This window comes from Ophidiomyces ophidiicola, assembly GCF_022830035.1.
Source record: "Ophidiomyces ophidiicola strain CBS 122913 chromosome Unknown scaffold_45, whole genome shotgun sequence".
Lineage (NCBI taxonomy): Eukaryota > Fungi > Ascomycota > Eurotiomycetes > Onygenales > Onygenaceae > Ophidiomyces > Ophidiomyces ophidiicola.
The window spans coordinates 62,102-89,679 of record NW_026054685.1 but is presented as its reverse complement, the minus strand read 5'-3'; the positions used below and the strand labels follow the sequence as shown (position 1 = coordinate 89,679).

The 27,578-nt window shown below is 48.8% G+C and overlaps 10 protein-coding genes across 10 annotated transcripts; 7 read left to right on the top strand and 3 right to left on the bottom strand.

The window, feature by feature from the left end:
- Positions 1-1,067: 1,067 nt before the first annotated feature.
- LOZ57_006530 (uncharacterized protein) lies at positions 1,068-4,970 on the top strand (the record flags this gene model as incomplete). The annotated part of the gene is made up of 1 exon (XM_049255546.1): positions 1,068-4,970. The coding sequence occupies one exon, from the start codon at positions 1,068-1,070 to the stop codon at positions 4,968-4,970; it is 3,903 nt and encodes a 1,300-aa protein (XP_049105508.1).
- Positions 4,971-5,767: 797 nt separating this feature from the next.
- Positions 5,768-6,940, top strand: PDX3 (pyridoxamine-phosphate oxidase; the record flags this gene model as incomplete). Its single annotated transcript, XM_049255545.1, has 2 exons — positions 5,768-5,849; positions 5,913-6,940. The coding sequence occupies 2 exons, from the start codon at positions 5,768-5,770 to the stop codon at positions 6,938-6,940; spliced, it is 1,110 nt and encodes a 369-aa protein (XP_049105507.1).
- A 1,131-nt stretch (positions 6,941-8,071) lies between these two features.
- Positions 8,072-9,647, top strand: LOZ57_006528 (uncharacterized protein; the record flags this gene model as incomplete). Its single annotated transcript, XM_049255544.1, has 5 exons — positions 8,072-8,317; positions 8,381-8,625; positions 8,681-8,898; positions 8,963-9,111; positions 9,177-9,647. 5 exons carry the CDS (start codon positions 8,072-8,074, stop codon positions 9,645-9,647), a joined length of 1,329 nt encoding a protein of 442 aa, XP_049105506.1.
- A 1,712-nt stretch (positions 9,648-11,359) lies between these two features.
- Positions 11,360-14,335, bottom strand: GEF1 (glycerol ethanol, ferric requiring protein; the record flags this gene model as incomplete). Its single annotated transcript, XM_049255543.1, has 7 exons — positions 11,360-12,322; positions 12,380-12,734; positions 12,788-13,113; positions 13,173-13,250; positions 13,303-13,662; positions 13,711-13,778; positions 13,831-14,335. The coding sequence occupies 7 exons, from the start codon at positions 14,333-14,335 to the stop codon at positions 11,360-11,362; spliced, it is 2,655 nt and encodes an 884-aa protein (XP_049105505.1).
- A 385-nt stretch (positions 14,336-14,720) lies between these two features.
- On the top strand, positions 14,721-15,479 carry LOZ57_006526 (uncharacterized protein; the record flags this gene model as incomplete). Its single annotated transcript, XM_049255542.1, has 4 exons — positions 14,721-14,784; positions 14,849-14,934; positions 14,999-15,089; positions 15,160-15,479. 4 exons carry the CDS (start codon positions 14,721-14,723, stop codon positions 15,477-15,479), a joined length of 561 nt encoding a protein of 186 aa, XP_049105504.1.
- Positions 15,480-15,735: 256 nt separating this feature from the next.
- Positions 15,736-16,945, top strand: RIP1 (ubiquinol--cytochrome-c reductase catalytic subunit rip1; the record flags this gene model as incomplete). Its single annotated transcript, XM_049255541.1, has 4 exons — positions 15,736-16,267; positions 16,391-16,479; positions 16,547-16,697; positions 16,764-16,945. The coding sequence occupies 4 exons, from the start codon at positions 15,736-15,738 to the stop codon at positions 16,943-16,945; spliced, it is 954 nt and encodes a 317-aa protein (XP_049105503.1).
- Positions 16,946-17,469: 524 nt separating this feature from the next.
- Positions 17,470-18,949, bottom strand: SHE9 (sensitivity to high expression protein she9; the record flags this gene model as incomplete). The annotated part of the gene is made up of 2 exons (XM_049255540.1): positions 17,470-18,368; positions 18,448-18,949. 2 exons carry the CDS (start codon positions 18,947-18,949, stop codon positions 17,470-17,472), a joined length of 1,401 nt encoding a protein of 466 aa, XP_049105502.1.
- Positions 18,950-19,559: 610 nt separating this feature from the next.
- On the bottom strand, positions 19,560-20,156 carry LOZ57_006523 (uncharacterized protein; the record flags this gene model as incomplete). Its single annotated transcript, XM_049255539.1, has 2 exons — positions 19,560-20,026; positions 20,099-20,156. The coding sequence occupies 2 exons, from the start codon at positions 20,154-20,156 to the stop codon at positions 19,560-19,562; spliced, it is 525 nt and encodes a 174-aa protein (XP_049105501.1).
- A 931-nt stretch (positions 20,157-21,087) lies between these two features.
- LOZ57_006522 (uncharacterized protein) lies at positions 21,088-22,867 on the top strand (the record flags this gene model as incomplete). Its single annotated transcript, XM_049255538.1, has 5 exons — positions 21,088-21,182; positions 21,247-21,330; positions 21,384-21,546; positions 21,604-22,728; positions 22,784-22,867. 5 exons carry the CDS (start codon positions 21,088-21,090, stop codon positions 22,865-22,867), a joined length of 1,551 nt encoding a protein of 516 aa, XP_049105500.1.
- A 2,988-nt stretch (positions 22,868-25,855) lies between these two features.
- On the top strand, positions 25,856-27,415 carry LOZ57_006521 (uncharacterized protein; the record flags this gene model as incomplete). Its single annotated transcript, XM_049255537.1, has 2 exons — positions 25,856-26,155; positions 26,219-27,415. 2 exons carry the CDS (start codon positions 25,856-25,858, stop codon positions 27,413-27,415), a joined length of 1,497 nt encoding a protein of 498 aa, XP_049105499.1.
- Between the last annotated feature and the right edge of the window lie 163 nt (positions 27,416-27,578).

Genomic DNA, 27,578 nt, shown 5'->3' with positions numbered 1-27,578 from the left:
CTTGCATCATACGACAGTGATTCAGGAGTGAAGAATGGATTATTTGGCCCCAAAGCCGTACAGCATGGCTTCAGCTGAGCTTCGGGATTATTGTTTCGCCAAAAGACAACTGCAGAAGCATCCGTCCTGCCACCCGCATCCAACGCGGCCGATCTCCCGCTCACCGAGGGTGATGTCAGCGGCTCAAGGGGCGCGGCGACGACAGGTTCCCTTTTCGGGAAGGGTTGCGGGGCCGATAATTTCTCGGAACGGCCGCTGAGTCATTCGGCTCTGGCGGGTTCTGTCACTCTCGGGGCTTTCGGGCATGGATATCGACTGCAGTGCCTGTACAGCAGCCAAGCGGTGGTAGCAGCACGATGAAATTCTGCGCCATTGTACGTTGACCCCTTTGCGACGTTCTTTGCGTGGGATTCAGACCAGCGCGAGTGATATCGTACGATTTCAAAGCCCCAAATACGAAAGAAGGCACAGCCCGTCACGAGAGCGGATACACGCCAATACAGTACTGTCGGTTCCGAGGTTATATATTGGCCAATGGATGCGCTGGTGTTTGGATTTTTTGGCCACATATGGTTAGACTAGCGTAATTTTCAAATCCTAGAACCGAATGTTGCGTATTGCAAAAGATTCCACCGTGGATTTCTTTAATAATATGCAGGCGTCAGCATCGTTGCCGCTCTTTTTTTTTTCGAAAGGCCACATTGCTTCTGACTGGAATTCTCCTCTCTGAGTTTTCTTTCTGGAATACTAAGGAGAGCTATTCGGGAGAGGATTTATACTTCTCTCCTCAACCATCCATACTATAATTTTTGTGTCACTCGATCAAACTCAATCGCCATTTCTCCCGCTGCTGGCAGTCAAACAGCCGGCTCGGTTCTTTATCCATTCACATTCTTCTTTACCACCCCGGTGCGCGTTCATTGACGGCTACAGGTCGTCAAATGAACCTGCGAGTCCAGTTATCCCCGAGTGCAGATGTGAGTCAACTCCAAGAATCCCATCTGCCAAGCCCTAACTGTTCATTGTAGAACCTCCTCTTCAACCTGGAGAGGCACCCTATAAGATAAATGGTGTTTAAGCCATTTACACACCTCGCGCGTCAGACCTTTTCGAAGACCTTTGCCCACGGCTACGCCCAATCCGTTGTTGCCGCATCGCAATCGTCCTATGCCTCCTCGAACACTTCCCTAAATCAAATCACCGCCCTTCCCGGAAAGTTTACTCGGACTGCTCAACTCCAAAACGCTTTCCAGCATGCTTCCGGCTCATCGAATGCCGGTCCGAAGGCAGGACACGCTGCTTCCAATCTCCCTTCGGGTGATTCCGGTTTAGCTGCTTATTTTGCAGCATGGCAGCTCGCACAACAGACTGGAGATGAAGCAGACTGGAAACAATATCAGTTTACAAAAAGAATTGGCTACAAGGCGGGTGCTAAGGACGCTAAGGAAGATGGCAAGCTTGAAAAACAGCTTGTAAAGGAAGACCCAAATTCTCTGTCCTCCACGTCATTGGCGGAAAATCGCAGTTTGCGATCCGTCGAAAGCGCTCCTGTCGATAAAGATGTCAGTGCCAAGGTCGACGAGGCCGTTGCTCGTGAGATTCAACAGATTCAGGATGCTGCGGAGAATGTTGACACCGCTCCAGCGTCTAACGCTGATTCTGCGGAGATATTCGATTCTAAGGAAGGCTCCAGCGCCGAGCTAACACCCGTTTCGTCCGTTCAAGACGCCGCTTCTGTGCCAGCAACGCCGCACGGTGCATCAAAACAATTACCCTCGACCAACAAGGAGTCTAAGCGGATCGAGGAGCTTTCATCAACTGGTTCATTCGCTCAAATCCCTGCCGCATTTGAAGCTTTACTTAAGGATGGCTTGCTTCCAAGTGCTGGTGCATATAACGCGCTTCTTCAGGCAGCCATTCACCTGCATCCAGATGTTTACCATGCAGTACCAAAAGCCCTTGATATTTACTCTGATATGATCCGCCGAAATGTCATGCCAAATGAAGAAACGTATCAAACCTTGGTACAACTTCTTTCTACCCGTGCACTGGATTGTCAGCATATGGTCCAGAAACTTGAACAAGGACGAGTCCGCTATGGAGGCATGGATGAACCCGGGAAGTTCATCTTCCGATCTAGCGAGGTGGAGCATGAACTCTTAGTTGAGGACCATTCTCTACCTATTGCTTTGAAATTGTTCACACTGGCCACTTCTCGTCACCGGGGCATTGTATTTCCAATCAATGTATATCAGACCCTCCTAACTGCCTGCGCATTGCGTGGAGAAGTCGACAAGATGATCCAGATTTTTGCCCACATGGAAGCCAACAAAGTTGCACCCCATGCTGCTATGTTCCCTCCGATGATCGACGCTTTTGCGGCCAGCGGTGACCTAAAAAGTGCAGTTGAGTGCTACAACGAATACAAAGCATTGGCCATTGCCGATAACAGCGGCGTTTTTGGCATAGTTGACAGGAAAGACGAGCAAGTTTATGCCGCTGTTGTCAAGGCATACATGACATGCGGCAAAAATGATGGAGCCCTCCGATTCCTCGACAAAATCAGGGCTTCCTTTGATGGTGTTGAGAACCGGGAACAACGATTGACGGCTGCGGAAAATGTCATCATGCAGGATGGCCTCATCCAACACTCTTTGAACGCCGGCAATTTTGCTGATGCCCTTCAGACTGCTCGTACTAGCCTTGGTGGAGACATTTTGACTTTGGCCGTGTCGAAAATTTGCGCAGCCGCTGCAGATGCAGGGGAGTCTGCCGTTGCTTCCGAAGCATACGATCTTTTGTCTGTGGAGAAACCTTGCGATGGAATCCCTGTTGTCGCCATGATGGCCATGTATGTTCGCCAGGGTGATCTCATGTCGGCGAAATCTCAGTGGGCTATATTAGCCTCCAACAGCCGTGCAGCTGCAGATATCATCCAGCCTACTGCCATGTATGCTGTCGCTCTTCTGAGGAGTGGCGATATCGACGAAGGCCTAAGTCAAGCCCGTACTATGTTCACCAAAATCAGGAATAGCAGCATGAATAAACAGGGCCAACTGCGCGAAGAAATTGATGAAGCTATTGAACTCTTTGGTCGAATCTTGGTGGAGTCATCGCCAAACATTTCATCTCACGCTGCTATGACTCTTTTGTGGTCTATGGTTGAGAACGGTGGGTTGGTTTCTCCAGTGGCAGAGCATGCCGTTGCAAGCCTTGGGCCCATGGAAATTGCTCATCTAAGTGCCAATGATCTCAATCTTGCCCTTCAAGTCCAAACCGGTATGCTTGTCAATGGGTCGCCTCTGTTTGACGCGGCACATCCTGCTCGTTTTGCTCATATGCTTGAGCTTGCCATGTCAACGGGAATACCAATCAACCAATACACCAAACAGCTCTTAGGTCAAGGAGTTGCAAAGCTTAGTGACAGTCGACCTGACCTACTACGACGATGGCAACGCTTTACTCAGCCTCCCGCAGAACGGACCTTTGTTTCGCCACCTTACACTCCCGTGACGAAAGCTTCTCCTGGCTTGAAACCAACCTACCCAGAAGATTCATTCGATCCCTATGCACACTCAACTGATTTCCGAGGCTCTGCTGTTATCGCGGAAGAGCTCGAAAGCTCTCGCGGCCGATTGGACGACCACCTCAATACCGCCATGATCAAATTCAGAAATATGCGCCGTATTGGGAGACATCCAAGGTACATCACGTATGCCAAATTAATCACGGCAGCTGCCAAGTGTGGCCGAATGAACCTAGTTCAAGAAATCCTTGGAATGGCCAGACACGACGTGCCCCTAATTCCTCAGTATGGTGCCGTGAAATATGGTTGGACTTCTATCTTTGATGCCATGGTTGCTGCTTGCTTGACCTCAGGCGAGCGTGGCCTAGCTGCAAAGTACCACCAAGAGCTGTTGAACATGGGCGCCGCACCTTCAGCGAATACTTTTGGCCTCTACATCACCACCCTAAAGGATTCCACCAAGACCTTCGATGAGGCAACAGAAGCCGTGAAAATATTCCACAGGGCTATGTCCGAGGGCGTTGAGCCCACGTCATTCTTGTATAACGCACTGATCGGAAAACTCGGCAAGGCTCGCCGCATTGATGACTGTTTGCTGTACTTTGCAGAAATGCGTGCCAATGGTGTTCGCCCAACCAGTGTTACATATGGCACAATCGTCAATGCTCTCTGCAGGGTTAGTGATGAACGTTTTGCCGAAGAAATGTTTGATGAGATGGAGTCTATGCCGAACTACAAGCCGCGACCAGCACCATACAACTCGCTCATTCAATATTTCCTTAATACCAAGCGCGATCGAACAAAGGTTCTAACGTATTATGAACGGATGAAGTCCAAGAATATCGAACCTACTATGCACACCTATAAGCTTCTTATTGATGCATACGCTTCGTTGGAACCGGTGAACATGGCGGCCGCAGAAGGCATCATGGAGGCTATCCGGTCGACTGGACAACAACCTGAAGGCGTTCATTACGCGTCTCTCATTCACGCCAAAGGATGCGTTCTCCACGACATGGAAGGTGCTCGTCGGGTTTTCGATGCTGCTCTGTCTAATGGTGCCTTGAAACCTCAAGCCTGTTTGTATCAGGCTCTCTTCGAAGCGATGGTCGCCAATCATAAAGTTACCGATACCACCGCGCTCGTTGAGGATATGAAAAAACGGGGCGTTGAGATGACAGCATACATCGCCAACACCCTGATTCACGGTTGGGCGGCCGATGGCAATGTTGTCAATGCAAAGAGTATGTATGACAGCCTGGGCATGCAGAAGCGCGAGCCTAGCACATACGAGGCCATGACTCGGGCATTCCTTGCAGCTGAGGATCGACAAAATGCGTCTGCCGTCGTTCAGGAGATGCTCTCCCGTGGATATCCTTCTGCCGTTGCCAGCAAGGTGGTGGAGCTGGTTAGTGGCGGCAGCGTCTCTGCTACTACCATATGATGGTCTAGCCTTGATTCAGATTGATTTTGCGTGGAAATTGAATAGACTGTGGTGTTTTGATTTGATATACCCCATTTTGCATTTACTTTCATACACCGCGCCTTTTCAGACATTTAAATCAGGTTCTAATTCCGTTTTCTTCCTTTTCTTGTCTCCAATTTTTGAAAAACGGCCGGGTTTGTTCTTATCAACCCACAGTTCTATTTCCTTTTCGGTGATATATACTTTGTTTACTTCTTCCAAAAAAGATGGTGTTATCGGTGTTTGATATAACTGTTCATGCTAGCGGACGGCGTCACGGACAGAATTTTCTATGTTAAGGCGGATTTGGTTGGGCATTGCTGGATGATCATTTGCTTTTACTGGATAGACACATCTCTACTCTCTTCTGGATTAAAAAATGACTGGCTCATGATGTATATTATTGCTGTTATGTGGCCCTGTCGGGATCCGGAATGCTATATAGATCAAAGATCGTACGAAATTTGCATATTTTCCAAGCCATTCGTATCCGTAGACCAGATATCACGCCACCTTCAACCTCTTGCATGCTTGTCAAGGGAACTCAAGTTGTCCGTCATATGGATGCCCGGAACTGCCCGGGAGTGATGGCCGTTTGGGTGGCATTTTGGCGTTGCGGGAAGTTTGACTAGCCGATGAGCCTGGCATTGCTTCCATTCTCATAGAACTCCCACTCCACGTAACGACCAAATTGAATGCTTCAGCTGTCGTCTCTGGTTCGCAACAAGTTCTGGCGGCCACCTCAATCACTCAGTCTTGCGCCTTTTCAAAGAAACATGGCTTCGGGAAACCCGCAGCCCGCCAGCGATGAGGACCATTCCGACAGCCACCCTCACCACCACCCCAAGAGGCTGATCTGTACGGCTCTATCTTCCCATATCTACTTAATTTCTTAATAAAGCTTGGCTGATCACCGTCCAGTTGCGCCTGGCGATATCCAGGGGCCCCTTTCGGCCCCCGCAGCCGCAGCAGTGCCCATCACCAACCAACCACTTGTCTCTCACCCTTCCTCCCTGCAGCCCCCATTGCCTGATCTCGACGATCCCACACTCTCAGGCACATCAACTCCCTCTGCCAATGCTGCCGTGGTCTCTCGCGCCGCCCGTGCCCATCAATTCGTCACCAATCCGCCCCTGACCATCTCTCAAATCCACCCCACCAACCCCCTCCACCAGTTCCACTCTTGGTTTCGCGACTCCAGACTGCAGCCTTCTCAAGCACCAGAAACATGTACGCTGGCCACAGCCAGCATGCCTTCAGGCAGGGTCAGTGCACGAATCGTGTACCTGAAAGAGCTGGACGAGCGCGGCTGGGTTGTATATAGCAACTGGGGCAGCCGGGCGGGCAAAGGCGGCCAGGTATTTGGGACTGAGACCGGTCTTGACGGGCAGGCACAGAATGGGAGTGTAATATCGGACAGCGGACAGGGACGGCTACAGGCCAACCGGTGGGCAGCTCTCACGTTTAACTGGCCAAATGTGGAACGTCAGGTGCGTATCGAAGGGCTGATCGAGATGTTGAGCCGTGAAGAGAGCGAGACATATTGGCGAGTAAGGGAAAGGGGTAGTCAGATTGGGGCATGGGCCAGCCAACAGAGCAAAGTACTCTGGTCTACGGAGCCTGGAGATCTAGGCGACGCAGCCGCCGGCTCTGATAATAATGCTTGTTCTACTAGCGGATATAAAAATTATGCCACTGATGATGGCCGTACTACGTTGGAAAATCGGGTCACGGAGATGGAAAAAAGATTTGCGGACACCGAAGAGATTCCGCTGCCCCCTTTTTGGGGGGGTGTGCGGCTTGTTCCAGAGTCTGTAGAGTTCTGGCAAGGGAGAAAGAGCCGGTTGCACGACAGATTCCGGTATATTAGAGTACACAGTGAAGACGAGCCGCAGGAAGAGGGGGATGCAAAGACATTTAGATGGCGAATCCAGAGACTCTCACCATAATAGACGCCTTGCTGTTGGCTGTTGCCTCATCCGGATGTAAATCACGATAGCCTAGCAGCAGAAGGACCACGGCATTAACACACATATATATACATATATTATGATTGACCCTCACGCCTCTTATGACACGCAGTGCCCACTATCTTCTCTTTCGAGCTTGTCTCCAATGGAGCACTTCCATAAAGCTTTTTTCCCATGATACATATATGCATACATCCTTTTTTCCCAACATATTCTTCATGACTGTTAGCCTGGTATGAATATCTCATTGTTTAGTGATATAGTATCGCTAAAACTTAGCCGCATACGATTAAGTCTTCAACTGCTCTCTTCGTGCCTGGGAAACGGACTTGGAGGCGAATCCAGGCAGAAGAATGATCATGATACTCGACATGTGAAAACATCTCGATCAACTTTCGTATGCCTATATCCCAAAAGCAACCAATAATATACTTTTCAAATGGGTATTGGTCCAGTAAAGGGGAGGTCGCCGTTTAAAAGTACCCGGATTACGACATAATAACGAAAAATTGACATGGATATCATCATCCAACATAAAAGCGATACTGCTTTCCCACCCTCTCTGTTTGCCCCTCGGCCTATGTGTAGGTCAGATTGCGGGTGCTTCTCGAGATGAATTGCATTTGCTTAAAACGATCGATAGTGGTTTCCCAGATTGCTTCCCTACTATAACGCGTGTATCTGAACAGGACGGGCAGCTTAGCTCATACATATTTGCAATTCAGATGCTTAGAGTTAAAGTCCATTCTAGACTATTCACTTCAGCTTTCAATAGCGTTATCTCCGCCCCGCCGAAGTTAATACTTTGATGATGCTTTATAGCTTGTACAAATAGAGGAAGTTTCTAACAAGTTCCGTGCTTTGCGAATACGGTAAACAGGGCCAATAGATGCCCATGATGCTATCACATCATGTCCGATGGACCAAAAAGACAGGAAAGATAAGGCGAGTGCGTGCTGCCAATGATGTGAGCTACACCCAGGATTCAGCTGATTGTGCCTCAACTGCAACTTTGACTGGAAGCATCGCCATCTATAAATTGAAGTATAGAGGACCGGCAGGTTTTATGGACAGACCAAAGCCAGAAAATTTCCAAGAGAGTTAGTAATTATGGAGCGCACCCAAACCCCATTAGAACTGCTTCGTCAGTTGATCAATGCATCTATCGATCTCGTCCAGGAAGACATCAAAAAACACCATGACCCCCCGCTAGACCTCTCGGAGGGCAAGCGTCATCCAATTCGAGATAGATATGACCCGGCCATTGCACGTGCTTTGAGATGTATTTCAAGCTCCGGCATGATGCTGAGAGCGCTTTGTGATGTTGATAACTATATGACAGAAATTATATTTAGCGTATGTGAATCAATTAGGCGAAAGAAAGAGAGAAAAAAATTTCTGATACCGCCGCCTAACTAGGTCAACGACATGTCAGCCTTAAACACCGTTAGTCAGGCTGATATAGCCAACGTTATTTCTGATCACCCCCTTCATGTGGACGAGCTTGAAAAAAAGACGGGAATCGAAGCAGACAAACTCGCACGCTACCTTCGAGCACTAAGTAACTTGCATATATTCCAAGAACTTGAGCCTCAAGTATTTGCGAATAATGAATTGTCCATTCTGTTGAAATCCGAAGGGGTCAAAGCACTTTGTCAGTTGAAGTGAGTACTAGGCACCGAAATTGAGGCACAAACAGGCTTAACTGATTCATCGTAGTACCGATGAAATTGGGGCAGCAACCCGAAAGAGTTGGGAGGCTCTTGTACACCCAAGTTTCAAGTGCTCATCTGCAGCAAACAAGACAGCATTCAATCTTGCATTTAATACAGATTTCGGTATGTATGAGTATTGGAAACAGCTTCGCCCTGATTTGGCTGAGCGAGGAGGCGCGGCCTTTGCCAGCTTGCCTATCGGCTGGGAAGCGTTCCTAGGTTGTGAGTAGCTGCCTCGACATATTACAATCAATGCATATGCCATAATTAATTGAAAATACTCCAGTGTATCCATGGGCCGCTGAGAAATCTGGCACGCTAGTGGTGGATGTAGGTGGAGGTGTGGGCGGCGGCACAATGCCGATAATCAAAAGGTTTTCCAATCTGAGGCTCCTGGTGCAGGATTTACCGACAAACAAAGGTAGCTTTCACAAGGTTAGTTTTCTTTTTTGCAAATGCACCTACTCCGTACTGCTTCCCTAATTCTCTCATTTCCGCAGCACATGAAAAAGAACTATCCCGAGTTCCAAGGCTCCGACCGAGTACGTTTTATGGGGCATGACTTTTTCAATGAACAGCCCATCAAGGAGGCTGATATCTATTTCTTGCGCCGTGTTATTCATAATTGGCCCGATGACCAAGCTATCAAGATCCTAGGCAATATTAGTCGTGCGATGGGGGGCTCCAGCAAGTTATTCATATGCGAGCACGTTGCCTTCCCAACTTATAGACCTGCGGATTTGCGCCATGAAAGAAATTTCATTGCACCACCACCGCTTCTTGCGAATTGGGGTGCTGTGCTTACGAGTAGGTTAGACCTTCAAGTGCTGGCGTGTGTCAACGGCAGACAACGAACACGGGACGAGTATTCAACTCTGGTGGGAAAGGCGGGTCTTGTGACAACTAAATTTTGGAAGAGCCCTGCAGACGAGGTCACGATTATTGAGTGTCATCTCAACCAGTCAGAGTAGAGGAGTTTTGGAATTGGGGTTCGCGACAGCAGAGCTTGTTTGTCCAGTAAATTCTTGCGTAAAGTAGTCGAGATGGAGGCGAGCTGCACCGAATTTTCCAAGCATTGATTGAATGAGTGTCGGTATTTGGGATCTACATGGTTTGCCTGCGAATTTGATCATATCACAAACCATGCATCGTCATCGTATTTGTTCACGGATGTGTTTCACCCGAGGGATAATATCCTCCACAGATCCTGGACCAAAGAGTGACGAAGATAATCCCTTTAGACTATTAATATTTTTGTAAAAAAGAGTAGAACGTCTTCAAGATCGGAGAGCTTCCCATTCATGAACTGCACATGTTGTCGCGGATCTCTACTTCATGTTGTTGGTGGTAATAGAGTTTGCTGTGGAGGGCATTGGTGAACGGCGCGGATCAACATTGGTCCTCCCATCAAGCTACCTCGAAGTTGGGCGTCATAGGTGGCTCTATCAACTCCCACCGATGCCCAGGGTGAAGCTTGCTCAACGATCTCCAGTCTCTACTCTAGCTTGATTAGTTAACTATTGATTGACTATCACAAACGTGCTCAAAGAGCAAAACTAAGCTAAAGGGGGCAGTCCAAAGCAGCGCAGCTAATATGGCAAACTCGTCATCAGTTCGCCGGCGAGGGGGGAAGCCGGGGCAGCAAGAGTCACAGAACCGCTTGAAAGAGCCTAATTTCTCTGGTATGTTTAATGGTCGTGCACACAGGCCCAGAAAACATCAATCCTCTGCAGCCCCTGGCTCCCCTTCTCTAAGCAAAGCCGTAGTAGGACGATTTTCTGGCAAACATCGTGCTAATGAGCAAATTGCTTTCTTTTTTCTCTCGCAAGATTAGACCAAAAAAAGAACCAAATCAAAGATCAGAAGCAGACGACCATGGTAACCCAATCGCAGACATGGCTTTTCCTGGCACTTGCTAGCGGTGCTTTTGCTGCCTTGAACGGTGTGTTTGCAAAATTGTAAGTCCGATCCAAAAAAGAGAATCTCTTCGTATAATAGAAGGAACACCGAGACTTTTGGTCGCTGTACGTTGGAGCCAGGACTGGAGTTACACTGACACTACAGCAGAACAACCGCCCAGCTCACAGCCAATCTCACACGGAAAATATTGCACTTGCTTTCTTCCTCAGCACCCGTAGATACTTCAGTAGAGTATTTCGTTCGAGCGGTATGATTGTTTCTCACTGTTTTTCTTATTTTTTGCCTTTTCACTGATGTCTCCCAGTTTTTTCTTGGTTTAAACACCCTCTCAACTATGGCAATGTGGGCACTCTTCACGAGAGCCTTGACTGCTTCTAGCTCTTCGACAAAAGTCACTGTCACGAACACAACCGCCAATTTTCTTGTCACTGCAGTCCTAGGTATGGTAATCTTTCATGAGCGTGTAACTCCCTTGTGGTGGCTTGGTGCCTCGTTCCTGGCCTCCGGGTGTATTCTTGTAGGGTTGAGAGACGATGCGGGCGAAATACAAGACAGCAAACCACAAAAGAAGACGTGAAGACAAAAGCGCTAAAGATTCAATTGAAGCCCGTATATGGAAATGCTGGATTTGTGTGTTCAGAAAGGTCTTCAAAATTTCATTTTGTATTATATGTACAGTATAATGGCAGAAACCTACCACAGTTCTAAATACGGAGGATGAGGAGACGATCTAGAAATTATATAAGGACAATTCATCCGGCGATTAATATAATCTCGCATCGTCTCTCTCTTCCAATTCCACGACGCCATCGGCTCCATCAATATCTTCTATCCCGTCAATGATATCAAAAGAGTCATCTCGTTGACCCCTATGTGCATTGTCAGATTCATTCTCCCATCGAGTGCGTTGCTTTCTCCATAACGGAACTTTTCTACCAATCCATTGGATAATCTCCCATGCCTTCTGCTCTACTAATCCCTCCCTGATGTTTGCACTGGAAGGGGCCCTATCCCCGTTTGACTCGGCAAGCTCCTGGTGTTCTACTTTGAACTGGTATTTTAGGCAGTCTTTCACGGTAACAAGCCCTGATAATCGACCACGATGTTCAACTAGGATCACACGCGGCCCCATCTTTTTAAAAATTTCCATAACGGTTTCGAGAGGCAGACGAGGGTGAACTGTTATAGGGGCGACGTCGACGTACAGACTTAAATCGATGGAGTTGGTCCCAGATGATGTTGCAATATCATCAAATGTTTGAGGAGGGTTTAGATGTGTATCTGGGGGTCTAGACGACGAAGCTGGAGTATCTAAATAAACGCTGGGGGGTGGAGTGGACGATAAGTCAGGGTCGAATGCGTGAGATTGAGGAACAAAACGACATTTTGCGTTAGACGATAGGAGGCCTTCTCGCTTTGCTCGGCTGAGTGCGTACTGAAACTCTGTACGCCCTATAAACCCAATCAATGTGCGTGATGTAAGATCTTCAACAATCGGAAACCCTTGAAATTTGTTGTTTTCAAGGAGTTGATCAGCTTGATGAACGGGAAAATCTGCTGCTGGAAGAACAACGGGGTTATTTGTCATGGCGTGGGAGACAGGAACATTGAATATATGCTCTTCTTTGCTATCCAAAAACGGAAAGCCATTAAACCAAATCATTCGATCCGCGATACCTCCTCTTCCAAATCGATCACTAACAGCTTTAGTAACTCCAACAACAATCTGGCGGATTGTGATCAGCAGCAATGCTAAGTAACAATTTGCAAATAACAGGCTTACCATGGTCGGCAGGATATACGTCAAAGCACCCGTCAATTCAAACATAATGACAGTGACCGAAATTGTTAGGTGCATGATACCGCTCAGCGCGGCACCTGCGCCTAGAAATGCGTATGTTCCTGGTGTTATACACGGAACATCGGGTTCACATGATGAAAAAAATCTAGAGTCTGGGAACGATTCTTGTAGTGCTTGGACAAGAATACCAACCATGCGTCCGAATGATGCTCCTATAGCCATTGATGGTACGAAAATACCAGCCGGAACTTTGCAGCCATAGGAAATAATCACAAAGAAAACTCGCAATATGGTTGCCATAAAAAGGGAAAATACCATCGACCATCGGCGAGCAGCCCTAAATGTATGAGTCTCCATAATATAAAGCCAAGGTATGGAATGCAGGCTTACTGGCATATCCCGTTGTAGTCATGTTTGCCTTCGCATTCACGAAAAAGGATTTCCATCATCTCGGTCATGGTAATCCTCATGAACATGTTAGGGTAGCAGATAAGTGCGGTTAGCCCAGCCAAAACTGTTGCTTCAAGGACGGGATGATGGGACAGATATTTCTTCCTGAATGCCTGTGCCCGGAGATTCCACTTCATAACAAAAGCACCATATAGTCCGCCAAAAATTCCAAGGAGCACAAAGAAGATTAGTTCAAAAAAGTGCCATGTTCGGTCGTATTTGACCTGGAACATAACTATTTGACCCGTGCGAAATGGATTCATTGCCTATCGAATTAGTATTATGGTAAATTGATTTAAGAGACGAATAAGCAAGGCGGACATACAGCAAGAATGCTAGTAGCAACCAAAGCACAAAAATAACTTCTCCATAGCGTTTTGAGAGGAAAATGGGAGGCCATTTCCTATAAAGATAAGAATTAATTGGATGGTTAAAATAGGGGGTGAGAGCCATACTTCTAGGGAAAATAGTACACCACCTATAGGGCTTCCGAAGGCAACAGCCACACCTGCAGCAGATGTTGCAGTCAAAATTTCTCGAGTCTTAGCTGCATGTCTTCTGTATTTGCTAAACCACCGGGAAATAACATTTCCAGTGCAGACTGCAATATGGACACTCGGCCCTTCTTTCCCGACAGAAAGCCCGGAAGCAATGGCTAATGGCAAGCCAATAGATTTAATTAACAGTGTTCTAGCTCCCAGAAACCCTTTCATGATAAAGCCTGCAATGATAACTTTGACCTCTGATATGCCTGAACCGGCGGCATATGGGGCAATGGAATCGATTAAGACAGCACCAGAAAATGCGAATAAAATCTAAAGCCATCAGAGTTAAACATCTCAAGCTTGAAGAGATAGACTCACGGCAAATAAGAAATATACAACGTAATTTATCGGGGGCAAGGTACTCCAGCGTCTCCATTCAGGACATTCTAGAAGACGTCAGTTTGGCATGGAAATTTAGGAATTCGCCTGAACACTTACTTCCCTGCTCTGCTTCCCAGCAGCAAAAGGCTTCATTTAAATAGAAGGCGGTTGTGCAATATCCCAGTTTGATGTCCGCCAACCATTCGGTGACAATATTCAGAAAAGCCGCGTTCAGGCCAATGGCAATTCCGACAATGGTCACAACCACCCAGGCCTGGCCAGCATCATAGGCTTCACTGACTTTACGTCTCCAGCCAGGCGCGCCCTCTTGATCCCAGGATCTGGCACCCTGTTTCTTCCATGCTCGCCGCCGGGCTTGTTCGTGAACCGCATCCTGCACCCAATCTATGGTCGTAAAATTATCATATCGTTTGATTTCATTAATTTCCTCCGTTATTGTAGGGATATGTCCATTGAACTCCGTGTGCGTGGTCCCTGGGTTTGGTCCATGGTCGCCAGAGAGCACCGAGTTGCCGGAAGTGCGTCGGATGTCGCGCGTCGACGCCGCATGAGCAGAAAGGCGGCGTTGGCGAGCGGAGGTAAGGGACACGTTGGGGTTCATCACACCGATAGAACCGCCAACTATTTTACCATTCTGAAGCAATGGAATGCCCTTTCATACCAAGTAGATTCTTTAATAGTGGCCTCCAGTTGCAGTAACTGCACGCCAAGCTGAGGTTGCCAGTGAAGCGCGGCACGGCACTTTTTTTATAAAGGATTTATATTAGAATTGCAACAGTATGTAGAATGCCCGAACCCTTGGGTGTGGCGCGTGGAAGGAGTTGCTGTTCCTGGTCATGATTTTGCGCCAACCGTTTGGTGAGGTTGTCCTCCGCACTCTTTGGCAACATCAACTGATCCAGCCGACTCTGCCCTCTTCAGATATGTACTCTATCTACACCAGTAAAAGTACATCAAACCCATACCGACCTCTTTCTGTCTAGTCCATGCCTTATAACACCAACGCGATTCCCCCGCCAGAGGAGGCGACTGGCCAGAGTACTTTGCCATGTAAGTGTCAACATGTAATGGCTGCTATGTACCAGCTGCGGCTAATAATGAGAAACTGTTGTAGTAACGAGAATCAAGAAGATAATCCGTCTTGACGAGGATATTGCACAATGTTCCAACAATGCAGCGTTTCTAGTTTCAGTCGCAACAGTGAGACTCTACTGTATTGCAATCCTAGGAAGACGAGCCTGTTGACTAACTGGACTTTTGATAGGAAATGTTTATCCAGTATCTCACCGAGCAGAGTTATAATGTTGTCAAATCAGAGCGAAAGCCAAGGAGAAATATACAATATAGAGATCTAGGTGCGCAACTACTCTGCGTGGAGTCCAATAAGCCCATATGTATTTTCGCTCTAATATGTAATTCTTATAGCAACTGCCGTTGCCAGAATCGACAACCTTGAGTTCCTCTCGGATGTCATCCCCAAAACTACAACTTATAAACAATTTAAAGAGAAGGGCGCCCGCGAAGCTGCCGAGGCTGCCAGCAAGCCAAAAGGAGAACGTACCCTAAATACAGGTGGTGAATCGAGGGCACCGCGTGAAGAGTCAATGGTGAATCTTGATGATACTGGAGCGCAGTCCTCCCGGGCACCGATGGTTATACATTCCTCCCGGACTCGCAGCTCTCTTCTTCATGAAGGACCGGGCCAAGATGAGCCCGTAGAGAAAGATGCTGAGATGAATGGCTAGATATTCCAGGCAGCGTTGCATATGCACTCTTTTGCGCATTGCACCTCTCTTGTAACTACTATTTTCTCATAAAAACCGGCGCATCTGTGTTGGGCGCACTTTAGCTATGGAGACAATCCTTGAAACACGGTTACTAGATAGGGAAATTCGGCGTTAAGAGGCTACTTTCTTATATATTAACATCCATCTTGAACAAACTTCGCGCTTATCTACCATTTATCAGTATCTATCAGTAATAATTAGTGTATGAGCCGCAATGGGCGTATACGGGCTACACGGAGTGTACGGTATAGGCCTCGGGTGGAGGCGGCCGCCGACCAATCAGCGCGCCGGCGATTCCGACTTTCACGAATTCGCAACATCAACATTTCAACATCACAAGTCAACCCTCGCTCCCGTCAAGACCGCTCCCCTGGGTCTTTGCTCAATTGCAATCCTTTACCGCCTCTTCCTTGCCATTGCGTCCCCCGCTATGCGTCCTCTTACCGCTTCCTCTGCCTCTTCCCTTGTCCGGGTCTGCGCCCGGCAAAACCTTGCCCTCCCTCGCACACTTGCCGTCGCCGCAAACTCGCAGCAACTCCGAGCGAAATCTACCGCAGAAACTACTACCACGTCTTCGTTTGATAGCCCGTTTGGTAGCAGCAAGGAGAGTCCCTCCTCTCTGAAGATTCCGAGCTTCAAGAAATATGTCAGCCCACGCGGAACCTCGACAAACAAAGTCTTTTCATACTTCATGGCTGGAAGTATGGGTTTGATTACCGCCGTCGGAGCAAAAGCAACTGTGCAGGGTATGTTAGATTACGTTGAGATTGTGATCTGGGTTTGCGGCGTTTTATATCGCTGCCCACCTCCAGAGAAGGGAGAAAAGAAAGCATTGCACGAATGATCTTCATACTAATGGATTGGTCCAGATTTCCTTGTGAATATGTCCGCCTCCGCCGACGTCCTCGCTCAAGCCAAAGTCGAAATCGCTCTCAACGCAATTCCCGAAGGAAAGAATGTACGTCAATTTGTTACAAGATACCTGGCAACAATATGGCGACACTGTGACTGACATAGTATCACAGGTCATTATAAAATGGCGAGGCAAGCCTGTTTTTATTCGTCACAGAACCGCCAGTGAAATTGCGGAAGCCGAGAACACAAGCTGGGAAGGCCTTAGGGATCCTCAGCCGGACTCTGATCGCGTTAAGAAACCCGAGTGGCTTGTCATGTTGGGTACGCAAATGCCTATAACTCCCAATCTATAATATCCGCATCAATTATACTGAGACTTTGTGATAGGTGTCTGCACCCATCTCGGTTGTGTCCCCATCGGCGAATCGGGTGATTTTGGTGGTTGGTTCTGTCCATGCCACGGTTCTCACTATGATATCTCCGGCCGTATTAGAAAAGGCCCCGCACCGCTCAATCTAGAGGTACCCCAATATGACTTCCCTTCGGAAGATACGCTCATCATCGGTTAAAACTCAACTGCCAAGATACTGTGAAAAGGCTTGATGGAGACGGGAAAAGCTCGCTAGAATGAAAAAATAATCACACATGTAGAGCCAGTTCTACGTTTAAACAGTCAGGGAGATGAAGGAAACCTATTGTCTTGGGTTCATATAGAGACCAAAAGGGAATACTCATCCTACGCTCCTATGCCTACTTAGGGTTTCTCCGACCCTACTCTGTTCATATTCTGTATTTCTCGTCTTGATACTCTACTGGTCCTATATTATTCCTTTTTGATTGTTTGTATTACAAGACTATACACAGCTCTTTACTCATGGAACGAGATGATATATAAACTAGAGAGAATCGTCAGTCCCGGATTTTTTAAGGGCTTCTATAGTAAAGCATTCCTATATACAAAGCGTTTAGTAGACTCTTCAAAATGCAATCCTCTACGGACGCACAAGGCATGTCTATATAATAGTACATTTCCAAAGCAACGCTAAGATTCTATTCAAAGTAAAGGTTCCACAAATCACTCGTTAAACATAGCTCATCGAGGCCTAAAAACGGCTATCAGCACACCCATAACAGCAGCACCAGCCGCTGCACTTTCTAGCGCTACTGTTGTTAAATCCCGCTGAGACAAGGTCACACGACGACTGCTGAACAAGTCCCGGAAGGTCTGTTGCCAGGTATCAGGGGACAAGGAAAGTTCAGGAGGAAAAATGGCCGTAATTTGGGGTTCCAAAACGGGTTCCGGTTCAGGCTCGAGTTCGAGTTGCATTTCGTCTTGAGTTTCTTTCTCAGAAACGGTATCAGGAGGCGTAGCTGTGATAGTGGCTGTAGTTCCTGGTACAGAGCTCGGTTCCGTCCGCTGCACCGGCTCGATATCAGGCGGGAGCTCTTCCTCAGACTGTTGAGATTGAGTTGGGACTTGGGAAATTTCAGCCGTATGATGGGCTGTTGCAACAGTATGACTCGGTTCCACTATTCGCTCCTTCTCGAGAGCATCCATCACCTTTTCTTCAAATCCTTTCACCAGCCTTTTTCTCCTCCAGGGCTCAACTGCGATCTGGAAAATCAAAAAAAGCAGCACATTGACCCCCATAAGGCCCCATGTGCCCCATGTGCTCATCCGCCGAATCTTGTCGGACCAAATTTGTTCCTCATGGTATCGAGACAAGATGTTTTTGCTCAGAAGGGCTGCTGCTTCCTCCGCCTCGCGCTCAGCGGCTACAAGAGCCTCCTGGGCTTCGGTCTCGGCTCGCTCGTTGGCATGATCAGAGCGATAGAGTGAGGTAAATCGTTCGAGGTCTGCGGGACTCCATGCGTGCTTTCTTTGGAGAAGTTCGTTGACTTCTCGCTGAGAAGCAGAGCGACGGCCTATGGCAGATGAATATGCGTCCTTGGCCTCGCGAACGTGTGCGCGCGTGTGTTGAACATGGTCCTCTGTTTGAACGCTGTGTTAGCTAAATTCGAATATGTAGACTTCTTTTCACTTGAAGGACGAAACTAGAATAGCACATACCCTGGAATGAAATTTCCTTTTTTAATTTTTCAATAGCAGAGTATCCCGTCAAGTCGTTTAGGTGTCTATTCGCGATAAATATGTTTGACTGTAGATTATCCATCAACAGGGAAAATTGTTTCGACATTTCCGAGCGTCGATTCTCCCAGTGCGAAGGCAGGCTACCTTTCTCTGATTTTGGGCCATCTTCACGCAAATTATGACCGCCCTGGGGTTTGTCGGCCAGGTCGTTTCTCGACCGTGGAGGCGACTCTGGGCTCTGATTCCTGGGATGCTGGCCATTTAAACCATCGCCTCCATGTTCATTACCTATCCCATCACCTTTGACGGAATAAAACCTCGTTTGCACTCGAAATTCGCATTGTGGGCATATGGACGAACGAAACGAGGTTCGCGACGCAAGTCTAATGGAGAAGAACGCCGAGGTTGTAGGCGACGGTGCTTTAGCGAAGGCGGCTCCCGCTCGAAGGGATTGTCGAAATAGGCGCGGAAGGGGCTGCATGGCTTGAGCAGCAACAGAAGCCTCTCCGTCATGAAGACGATTTCATGAGCGCGGTGCTGGACGTGTTTGATGTGCGGAGTGTTTGCGGGAGAACTTACTTTTCCCTCCCATGTTGGCCGGTGAGAGTTCAATGCCAACAACAATATAAGAAGAAAAAAAATTATGAACCACCACATTACTATTATCATCGTCACCTCTGAAGAGTTTGGTGAGACTGTAAAAATATGTATTGCTATGAAAAATCTAGTAAAATACGATAAAACAAGGGAGAAATTGGGAGGATATACATTTGCACACCAGTGCTATCGTTAGAAAGTCCATGATAGTCGTCGGTGTTGGAGTATTTGAGATTCTTCAAAACAAGGAGATGGACACATTGAACGCCAGAAACGGGTGCTCTCTGTTGATAGCCGTTGAGAGACACAGAAAATAGCACCAGAAACGAAAATCGCAGAACATCATTATGGCATTATGCAATCACCTTCCATAGCCACCCATCAAACACACACACACACACACACACACACACACACACACACACACACACACACACAGGAACATTCAATTGACAGCTTCATATAGCGGTCCATATCTCCGATCTCGTCTCAGCTCAGGTTTGAATCTTGTGGTCTCCCTTCACGGCCTCTGCGTAAGTTGGGGGTGCCCTATGCTCGTCATGAGGTTGAGAGCTGGAGCCTGGCCCTGCGTTTCCAGAGGAAGCTGGAAACTGCTGTTGGGAAGGGTGCTGGGGAGGTCCAGGGGGGCCTGGTTTTGTAGAAGCGTGAGGCACTTCGGGGGCAGCGTTTTGCGTAGTACCATATGAACGTTGGTTCGAATGATTCCCACAAGGCGCATGGTCACCTTGACGATGATGTGCAACGTAGTAGTATGTCACTCGCTCAGGATCGTGATGTGTACCGCCAACAATGGGCTGGTATCCATCTGGATACTCGTCGTCGGCTTCGGGGTATTTCAGGATGATATACCAAGCATGAAGGAGACCAGGAACGTAGCCCAGGCAGCAGAGAGCGATGTTAATAAGCGAGTCTGCAGAGCAGAGCCCGACTTTAATCCACACTGTTTGTAGTTGTTTGTGTGGTTAGCCCTCGCGCTCTCTGGGAACGAAGGGAAGAGACCTTAGCTACATACCTGCTATTGGCGGAAAGAGGATGGCCAGCAGCCCGAGAAAAAGATCGGGCGAGCACATGGCGATGGGAGAAGGCGAGAGCGTGTTGGTTGCCAGAAGAGCGAGCGTCGCTCAGCCCATCGCAGTGAAATGTGGACGCCTGCGATGACGTTGCGGCAGCTGACTCATCGTTAATTCTTGGCGCGGGGGGGCTTTGTCATCATCACGTGGTGTGGAGAGTGGATAATACGGCTAGGCGAGTATTTACACGCTGAGTACGGAGTACGCTTACGTGACCTAATATACTCGCGGCGCCACATGGCGAAGCGAAGTCTGGTTGCGCGCCGTTAACGGGCGTCAGTCTGCGGGCTGCAACGCCTGACAGCGCCCTGGTTTTGCCTCCGCGGCATCCGTACCCACTACTTAGTCCCTGGCTGGCAGGAGCGTTGTTATTGTTCTGGTGCGCGCAGGACTCTGTACCGCCGTATTTGATTTTCCGCGCCGTCAAAGCGGTCTGGTCCGCGCAACGTCGTACCGATACACGCCCGTACCGCAGCCACCAATCTCTTCCGTAACTTTGCCCATCGACGCTGTTGTGTTGCTCTGGCGCTTCTTCTTCCAGTTCCGCCTGTTTGCTTCACCACAGGCTGCCACTCTTTTGAATGGGCTTCTAGTTACTTCCTTTTCTTTAATTCTTGCTTGTACTTCGCTTCATCGCCGCCCTTTCTTCCTGCCCTCCGTTCGTCGCTCGTTTTTGGTCCATCTCGGTTTCGCGATCCGTCAGGGGCAACCAACCTAACTGCCAGGAACCGTTCCGCCCGGCGAATACCGATACTCTAAGTGATACTGCTCTAGCTGGAGTCCTCATGACGGTCACTACTATTACATCTAATTCAACCTCTCAAACGCTGCGCGCCATCGCCGCCGGACTTTGAAAGACCCGCACTGTCGCAATCCTTCACACATCTGCGCTTCGACGTTGATATCGTGGGCAATCGCTCGCACGCCAACGATGGCGGGAGCCTGCATTTCGCTTAAAAACTCTTCCACGTGTCCTGCTTTTGCCAATTCCTCGATATCTACTACTAAGCCGCTCGTCGACCTATTGTATGCCCCGCACAACATTCTGTGACTGTCGGGAGGTACCTTGCTAACCCTCAAATTTTCACAGTCCGTTCCTTGCGTTCGTGTCGTCCGTTGAGGACTTTGATAGAGAGCTGGGCACATATGTGAACCATGACTTCGTGAAGCATAAGTATGTTGTTGTGGGGGCGGTAAATCCTGTGGGCCTACGTTGACAGCTGGCAGATATCAAAACCTTTTCGGTTGCTCTAACGTCAAACTCACAAACACGAGTTACTTTTACGCTCGATATACAACCAGTGTTCTTTGCAATGGAATTGTTCAGAATTCGAAAGATCCATGTCGTCTGTCGGCAGAGAACTCGAAGCCATTGTGCGCAGATACATGTGTTCGTCAATACCTTGTTTATGTGTGTAGAAGATTATTGCTAATTAACCCGTGGTAGGCGCTGTCCGCTACAAGTGCAGAATTAATTGTGGCAAACTCGGATCTCTGTGGCACTCCAAAACGCAATTTCATGGACCAAATACGAGCGGACTTCACTGTTTGCGCAATTCCTGCGGATTCTCTTACTGGGAGATGTATCTCTGGGAGCGAGAACGAACCAAAAGAATGCGGCTATGGCGCAAACCTGCTTGGTCTTTGCGGCTTTTGTGCGGCGAGCTCACCAAACTCCACGGATTCATGTTGCGTTACTGCCGACGCCCCAAATCGGTGTCGCGGGATTGATCTACCTAAAGTGACTGGTTTACCACCTCTTTTCCCCACGTCGACATCCAGCCCTAGCCCCTCACCAAGTGCGGGTTCCGGCCGTCTTTCTGGTGGAAAGATTGCAGGTATCGTGGTTGGAGCTGTTGCTGGTGTAGGTCTATTAGCCGTAGCAATCGTGCTCTTTTTCGTCTTCTGTCTTCGGCGAAGACGCAACCGCCAGCAAAGTGTTTTCAATCAACCCCCACCCTCGCGAAAGGGGCCGGATTCTGTTCCTGGCAGCAGCGGCAAAACAAATGCATACGAGGTTCTTCCTGGAGGACGTGTGGCTAGAATGTCCGCTCTGCAGAGCAATGACAGCTCGCCTCCACGTGCGGCAAAATACGATTCCTCGGACTCTGAGGTTTTCCCTAGCCCTGCCAGCGGCTCCAACCGACGACCTCCTGTGACGGGCAGGAGAAACGCGTCGTTGTCTAGCGCATCCGCCCTTGCTGGTGATCCCGACACATCACCAGGGAGTGGTGGGCAATTTTCTTCTCCAGAAGGTGTTGCAAGCGGTCAATCCGAACAACTTCCATATTTTAGAGACTATTACTCTCAAGATGACATTCATCCTAACGACAAAGTTGCCGTCCTTTGGGCATATCAGCCTCGCGCAGCTGACGAGTTTGAACTTGAACGGGGCGATATGCTGAAAATCGTGGGCATTTGGGATGATGGGTGGGCGACTGGCGTTCGAATCAATGAGAAAGCTGATGACTATGATCCGCAGCATAAAGCCCAGCGTGATAGTGGTGTTTCTAATGGCACTGGACGACGGGATTCGTCTCCGCCCGCATCAGGCGAAATCAAGGCATTCCCAGTAAGCTGACCCCCATTGCATCTTTGATTTGTTTAGTTTGCTAACCACTATTTAGCTTGTTTGCGTTTGCTTGCCTGATCACTGGAGAAAAACCATTGAAACAGATATCCAGACGCGAATGAGCACGGACACTCAATAATACCTCCTCTCCCTGCCTTTTTAATCTTGATTTACATACACTCTTCATGCCTTAATGATTGTCGGTTTTATTTTCGTTGTCCATTGGCGTTTCGCGGAATTTCATTTGGACTGAGTGCACTATTACCTTAGAAGACGCTCGTCCTAGACTATTCCCCAATCCCCCAAATCTTAGCAGTATTCGCTGATTTCTAGCTTTTTAATTTTTCCGTCAAAGTCTTTTTATTCGCAACATTCACGACACCCAAAACTTTCTTACCTCTTATTTTCTCCTGGTTTCTCATACCATGGTGCTCGTCTCTGTCTCAGGAGCCGCCGATCAGGCATCCTCCTCTGAACCCGGCGTTCGATACCCTTTCACTTCACTTCTTCGGGTCGGCCCCATAGTTGTCAGTATTGTTGGCGGTGGTTGTGATATTGGCGGTTTTATTTGCAAAGCATATCTATTGTTCTATCCCCAAGCGGCTCTGCAAAATCTAGTATTTTCTTGCCCTTGATATGTATGTAGTTATACCCAAATATTGATCTGTCCAACATAGTTTTATCTTCTTTTTCCAAACCGATGGCACTCCTATGCTTTCCAGCCACTGAGCACCCATACGATACTGGAAACCGATCAAGGCCTAATCCTTAAAACTGAGTTGTCTAGAAACAGCCGCGTGGCTAGAGTCTTCCCAGCGGCTTTGTCTAGCCTCCTAATTTACCAATCATCGAAGGAAGCAGAAGCTGAAGGCCCGCTCGCCACGAGGAGAACATTCCACAGTTTCAATGTGAACGTGGTCTATGCTGAAGCTCTGTGGCACCCATAACCGTCCTGGTGACAGCGGCTATTTGCAGAAACACAGGGCACCTGAGGAACAGCACGGACATTTACATGTATGAAGTATGTACTCCGTAGATCCCCACCGTCGTCCAACCAAAGCTCTTCGACCTGCCAGAATTTTATTTTGCAAGTGGGGTGTTCTTGTGGACCAAATGAAAGAAAAAAAAAGATTGCATATGGAACATAGCTACGCCGCCAACACCCAGTAACAGTGCATAGTAGGTATGTATGTATGATGTATACTGTTCATTTGGGTCCCACTGTCTGGTACCACAAGTGACCCTCAGTGTTTAACTGTACTCCGTACTTCCAACAGAAATTTGTGGAACAAATTGGATTGGCTAGGAGATCGCCAGCCTCATGCTTTCACTACGCTACCACCCCCTCCAACCGTTTTGGTCTAGGGAGACGGGTGTGCGGAGTCCATTTTTCTTCGGTCATTCTTTAAGTGTGGTTCCGGCATTTGGAATCAATCATAGTGATTCGATTGGGGGAGTTAGTTGGTTGGTAAGGAACGTGGTGGGAAGACAACTACATGTTGGTGAACCGCAAAATTGTGTATACGAGTAGCCTGCCGCAAGAAGCTAAAGCATGAGAACCTCTCAACCATGGTTCCCCATCCGTCCACCACTGGAGAATGTCTAAACCCAATTGCTCGGAACCAATGTTCTAGAGGATCACAGTCGAACCCCGCTCCCACCACTTCACAAGGACCAGGATACTCCGTAACTACATATGCTCAAAGGCTCAAGGTTCGTATGCATAGGCGGATCGGATCTGTAAGGTGACAGGCACGCTGCAACAATGAAAGAAGAGGCCATTGTGCATACAGCGCAGGAGAACTACTGACGGGGGAACAAATGATATTCTCCGTGCTCTGCAGGCAAGGCCGGGGCATGCTGCATCGCCACGACTGTAAGCCTTGTGATTGGGGCCAGCAGAGACTTCGCCAGAAAAAGGAATCCCTCCAGCATGAAAGAACATCGGGTGCGAGGGGAATTCGGTAAGTTTGGGAGCCAATGGCCCAAACATAAGCAAAGGCCACAAATGGATGCCGGCTGGCCAGCCACAGCGAAGGTTAGAGGCGGCCTAGATACAGATTGCTGCTTGGAGCCAGTTCTTGTGCGCGTAGAAGGACGCGGCGTCGAGTTTCTGGGGCGTGGATGGAGCTGAGGCCGAGACAAAGGGCATGCTTGTGCTGTCTGCGCAGGATATGCGGGCCCCTGCACACCCATCAAAGGGCTCAGACGGGCGGAACAAGCGAGATTCAAGGCTGCTCGGCCGTCGCCAGAGGGCATTGGGCGGGTATTATTATGCAAAAGCCTCCCACACGCCCTCGCGGCTGGGGAGGGTTGTAGTTACGTGGTGGCGTCACTTGCGCGATTTGCGCAATAGGGATTTAAGCAGCAGTTACGACCGTCCGGGGCTTGCTGCTCCCAGCTGTTTCCATCAGAACCGGCATCTTGGGCAGCACGGTTGGGATGCCAATCTGCACCGCGCAGTGCATGCCAATCACGCCCCCCGACTCCTCGATTCAGACGTCCACCGCCTCTCCCATCCCAGCACCAGCATCGCAACACGGCTTCCACCCTCCAGTCCACGCCACGAGCACCAGCTGCCTGTTGCTCCTTAGAGTTCTGCACTTGTCTGTCTTAGGGTAAAGGCGTGTCGGGCTGGGGATTCTGATGGGACGGTGCAATCCCGCCAAGCAGCCGTCCATCTGCACTGTCTGCATCCCTGTGCCCGCAGCCGTTATCCTGATCCCCGGCTCCCAACTCGCCCATTAACTAACTCCCAGACCGGAGCCCTGTTTCGTCCTTTGGCTCTCGTTGCTAGATTGGCGCCGCTTTTGGGCCTTCGATTGCAAACCCTGTTTGGAGCGAATCATAGCAGCTGGCGGAAAGCGTTGAAAAAGCGCCCGCGGTGAGCCCGCCGCTCCTCGTTTTTTTTATAGCCCAATTCCCTTTTATACGAAGTACATAGCCGTTCATGGGCTGTCTCCCGGGCTCCATTGTACCGCGCCAGAAGCACAGACAACCCCGCCGATGCCGCCCGACATGTCAGGTAACTATGCTATCCAACCGTGCACTAGCACTGGCTCGTCCTCCAGCTGACTGTGAGTCCCCAGCAACAAACCATGGCTCTTCATGGCCACGCCGGCCGATAATGCCTGCTCAGCCCATGTCAGACACACGGACACCCGCGTCTGAACGCGCTCTGTCGCCGCCCGTCCCTCAGCGCACCTTTTTCTTTGTTAATGAGGAGTCCTCGAGCAAAGGCAAGCGTGCCCACGTCATGAAACACCACATCCAGGAGAAGAAAAAGGAACGGAGGAAACTGCTCGCCCAAGCGACTGCTGGGCCTGGCGGTCGAGAAACCCGGGGTCTCCATTGGACTAGGAAAGTTGAGCCTTCGCAGGGTGCTGCCGCGAGGGTTTCTTCCTCCTCCAAGAAAGATTCCGTGGCGGTACGTCCTCACGAGCTCTGTTGTAGCTGCCAGTCCTCATATTCTAACATCCGTGTTGTGTAGAGGTCAAAGCTTAGGCGTGATGCGGATGATTTTCGAATTCCTGACCTGATAACTTGTTCTCTATGTCGTCATCTCAACCTGAGTCCAAACAGATCGGATCCATTTGATACACTCCCACTGTCGCTGACTGATGAATCGCAACAGCTCGTGGACTGTTGGACCAAAAAGCTCTCCTACTGGTCTGGCCAGAATGTCCACATGAAAATTGCTGCTTTTCAACAAGCGATGCTGCATCCAATGACATTCCATGTAATGATCTTAACCTACTGTGCAAGACTTCGTGCTCGGGTATTAGGCGTACGAAATACTCCACAGTCGTTTCAGTACATTGCAACGGCTGAGCGAGCTCTTTCAAGATATATAGAGAAAACGAACAACCCGTATGATGAAAATGTCATCATGGCATTCTCGGCTCTGTCCCTGCAGGAAGAACGATATGGCGATAAAGTAAAAGCTGCAGAACATTTGCACCAGGCTATGTTGCGACTACGGCCCCGTACAGGGATGTATTTTTTCCAAGATGTGTTCGTACATTATGTCCGGTACACGATGGGCCCGCGCGAAGTGATTGGAAGTCCCGAAGACGTTCACCGCCTAATGTCATTCCTTCGAAGTGCAGAATTCGCCGCCAAATATTGCCACCCTGTTACACCCAGCGACTTACGAATGTCGGCGTTCCAATTTGGCTCTACTTTCCATATGTTGCTCTCCTCCGGACCACGCCCGAGTCACGTCCCGGACGAAGAACGGCGTTGGGTGGTAAAATATGGCTCCATCCACGACCTCTGCCGGATTTCATCCCTGATCTATATCACGCTCTCCTTAATGCATTACCGAAATTCTCCTCACATGTGCAATCGATTTCTCCAGAACGCCTTAACGAAGGTAAATTCGCACCGTCTTGATCACTGGCCGTCGACAGAGACTCTGGTCTGGATGCTTCTAGAAGATCCGTTTGATGCCGATCTAAAAGATCCCCATCGGGCATGGATTGTGGGTGACTTGATGGAGTCCGTCCAAAAACTGCCTCAAGAATTGAATTTCCAGTTCAGCGAATTGCTATTGAGATTTTTGATGATGAGGCCCTTGGATCTTGAAATCTCGGTTGAAAAGTTCGAAGCCAACCTTTGGGCATTCCTTGATTTACAGAAACGAGAGCTACGGTCGAACACACATTCCACGGTTGAGACGGACTAGAAGAATTTTTATATGCTCCTTGCGCTGGCCTCTAAAGAGATATGTGTCTATGTGCACGGCTCTTTGGGCTATTATCCGTCTTTTTTTCCCCTGCCATTTGCCAGATCACCATAAGCCCGGCGTTCAGTCGCATGTTCTTGATACCCGACTCGATGCTGTGAGT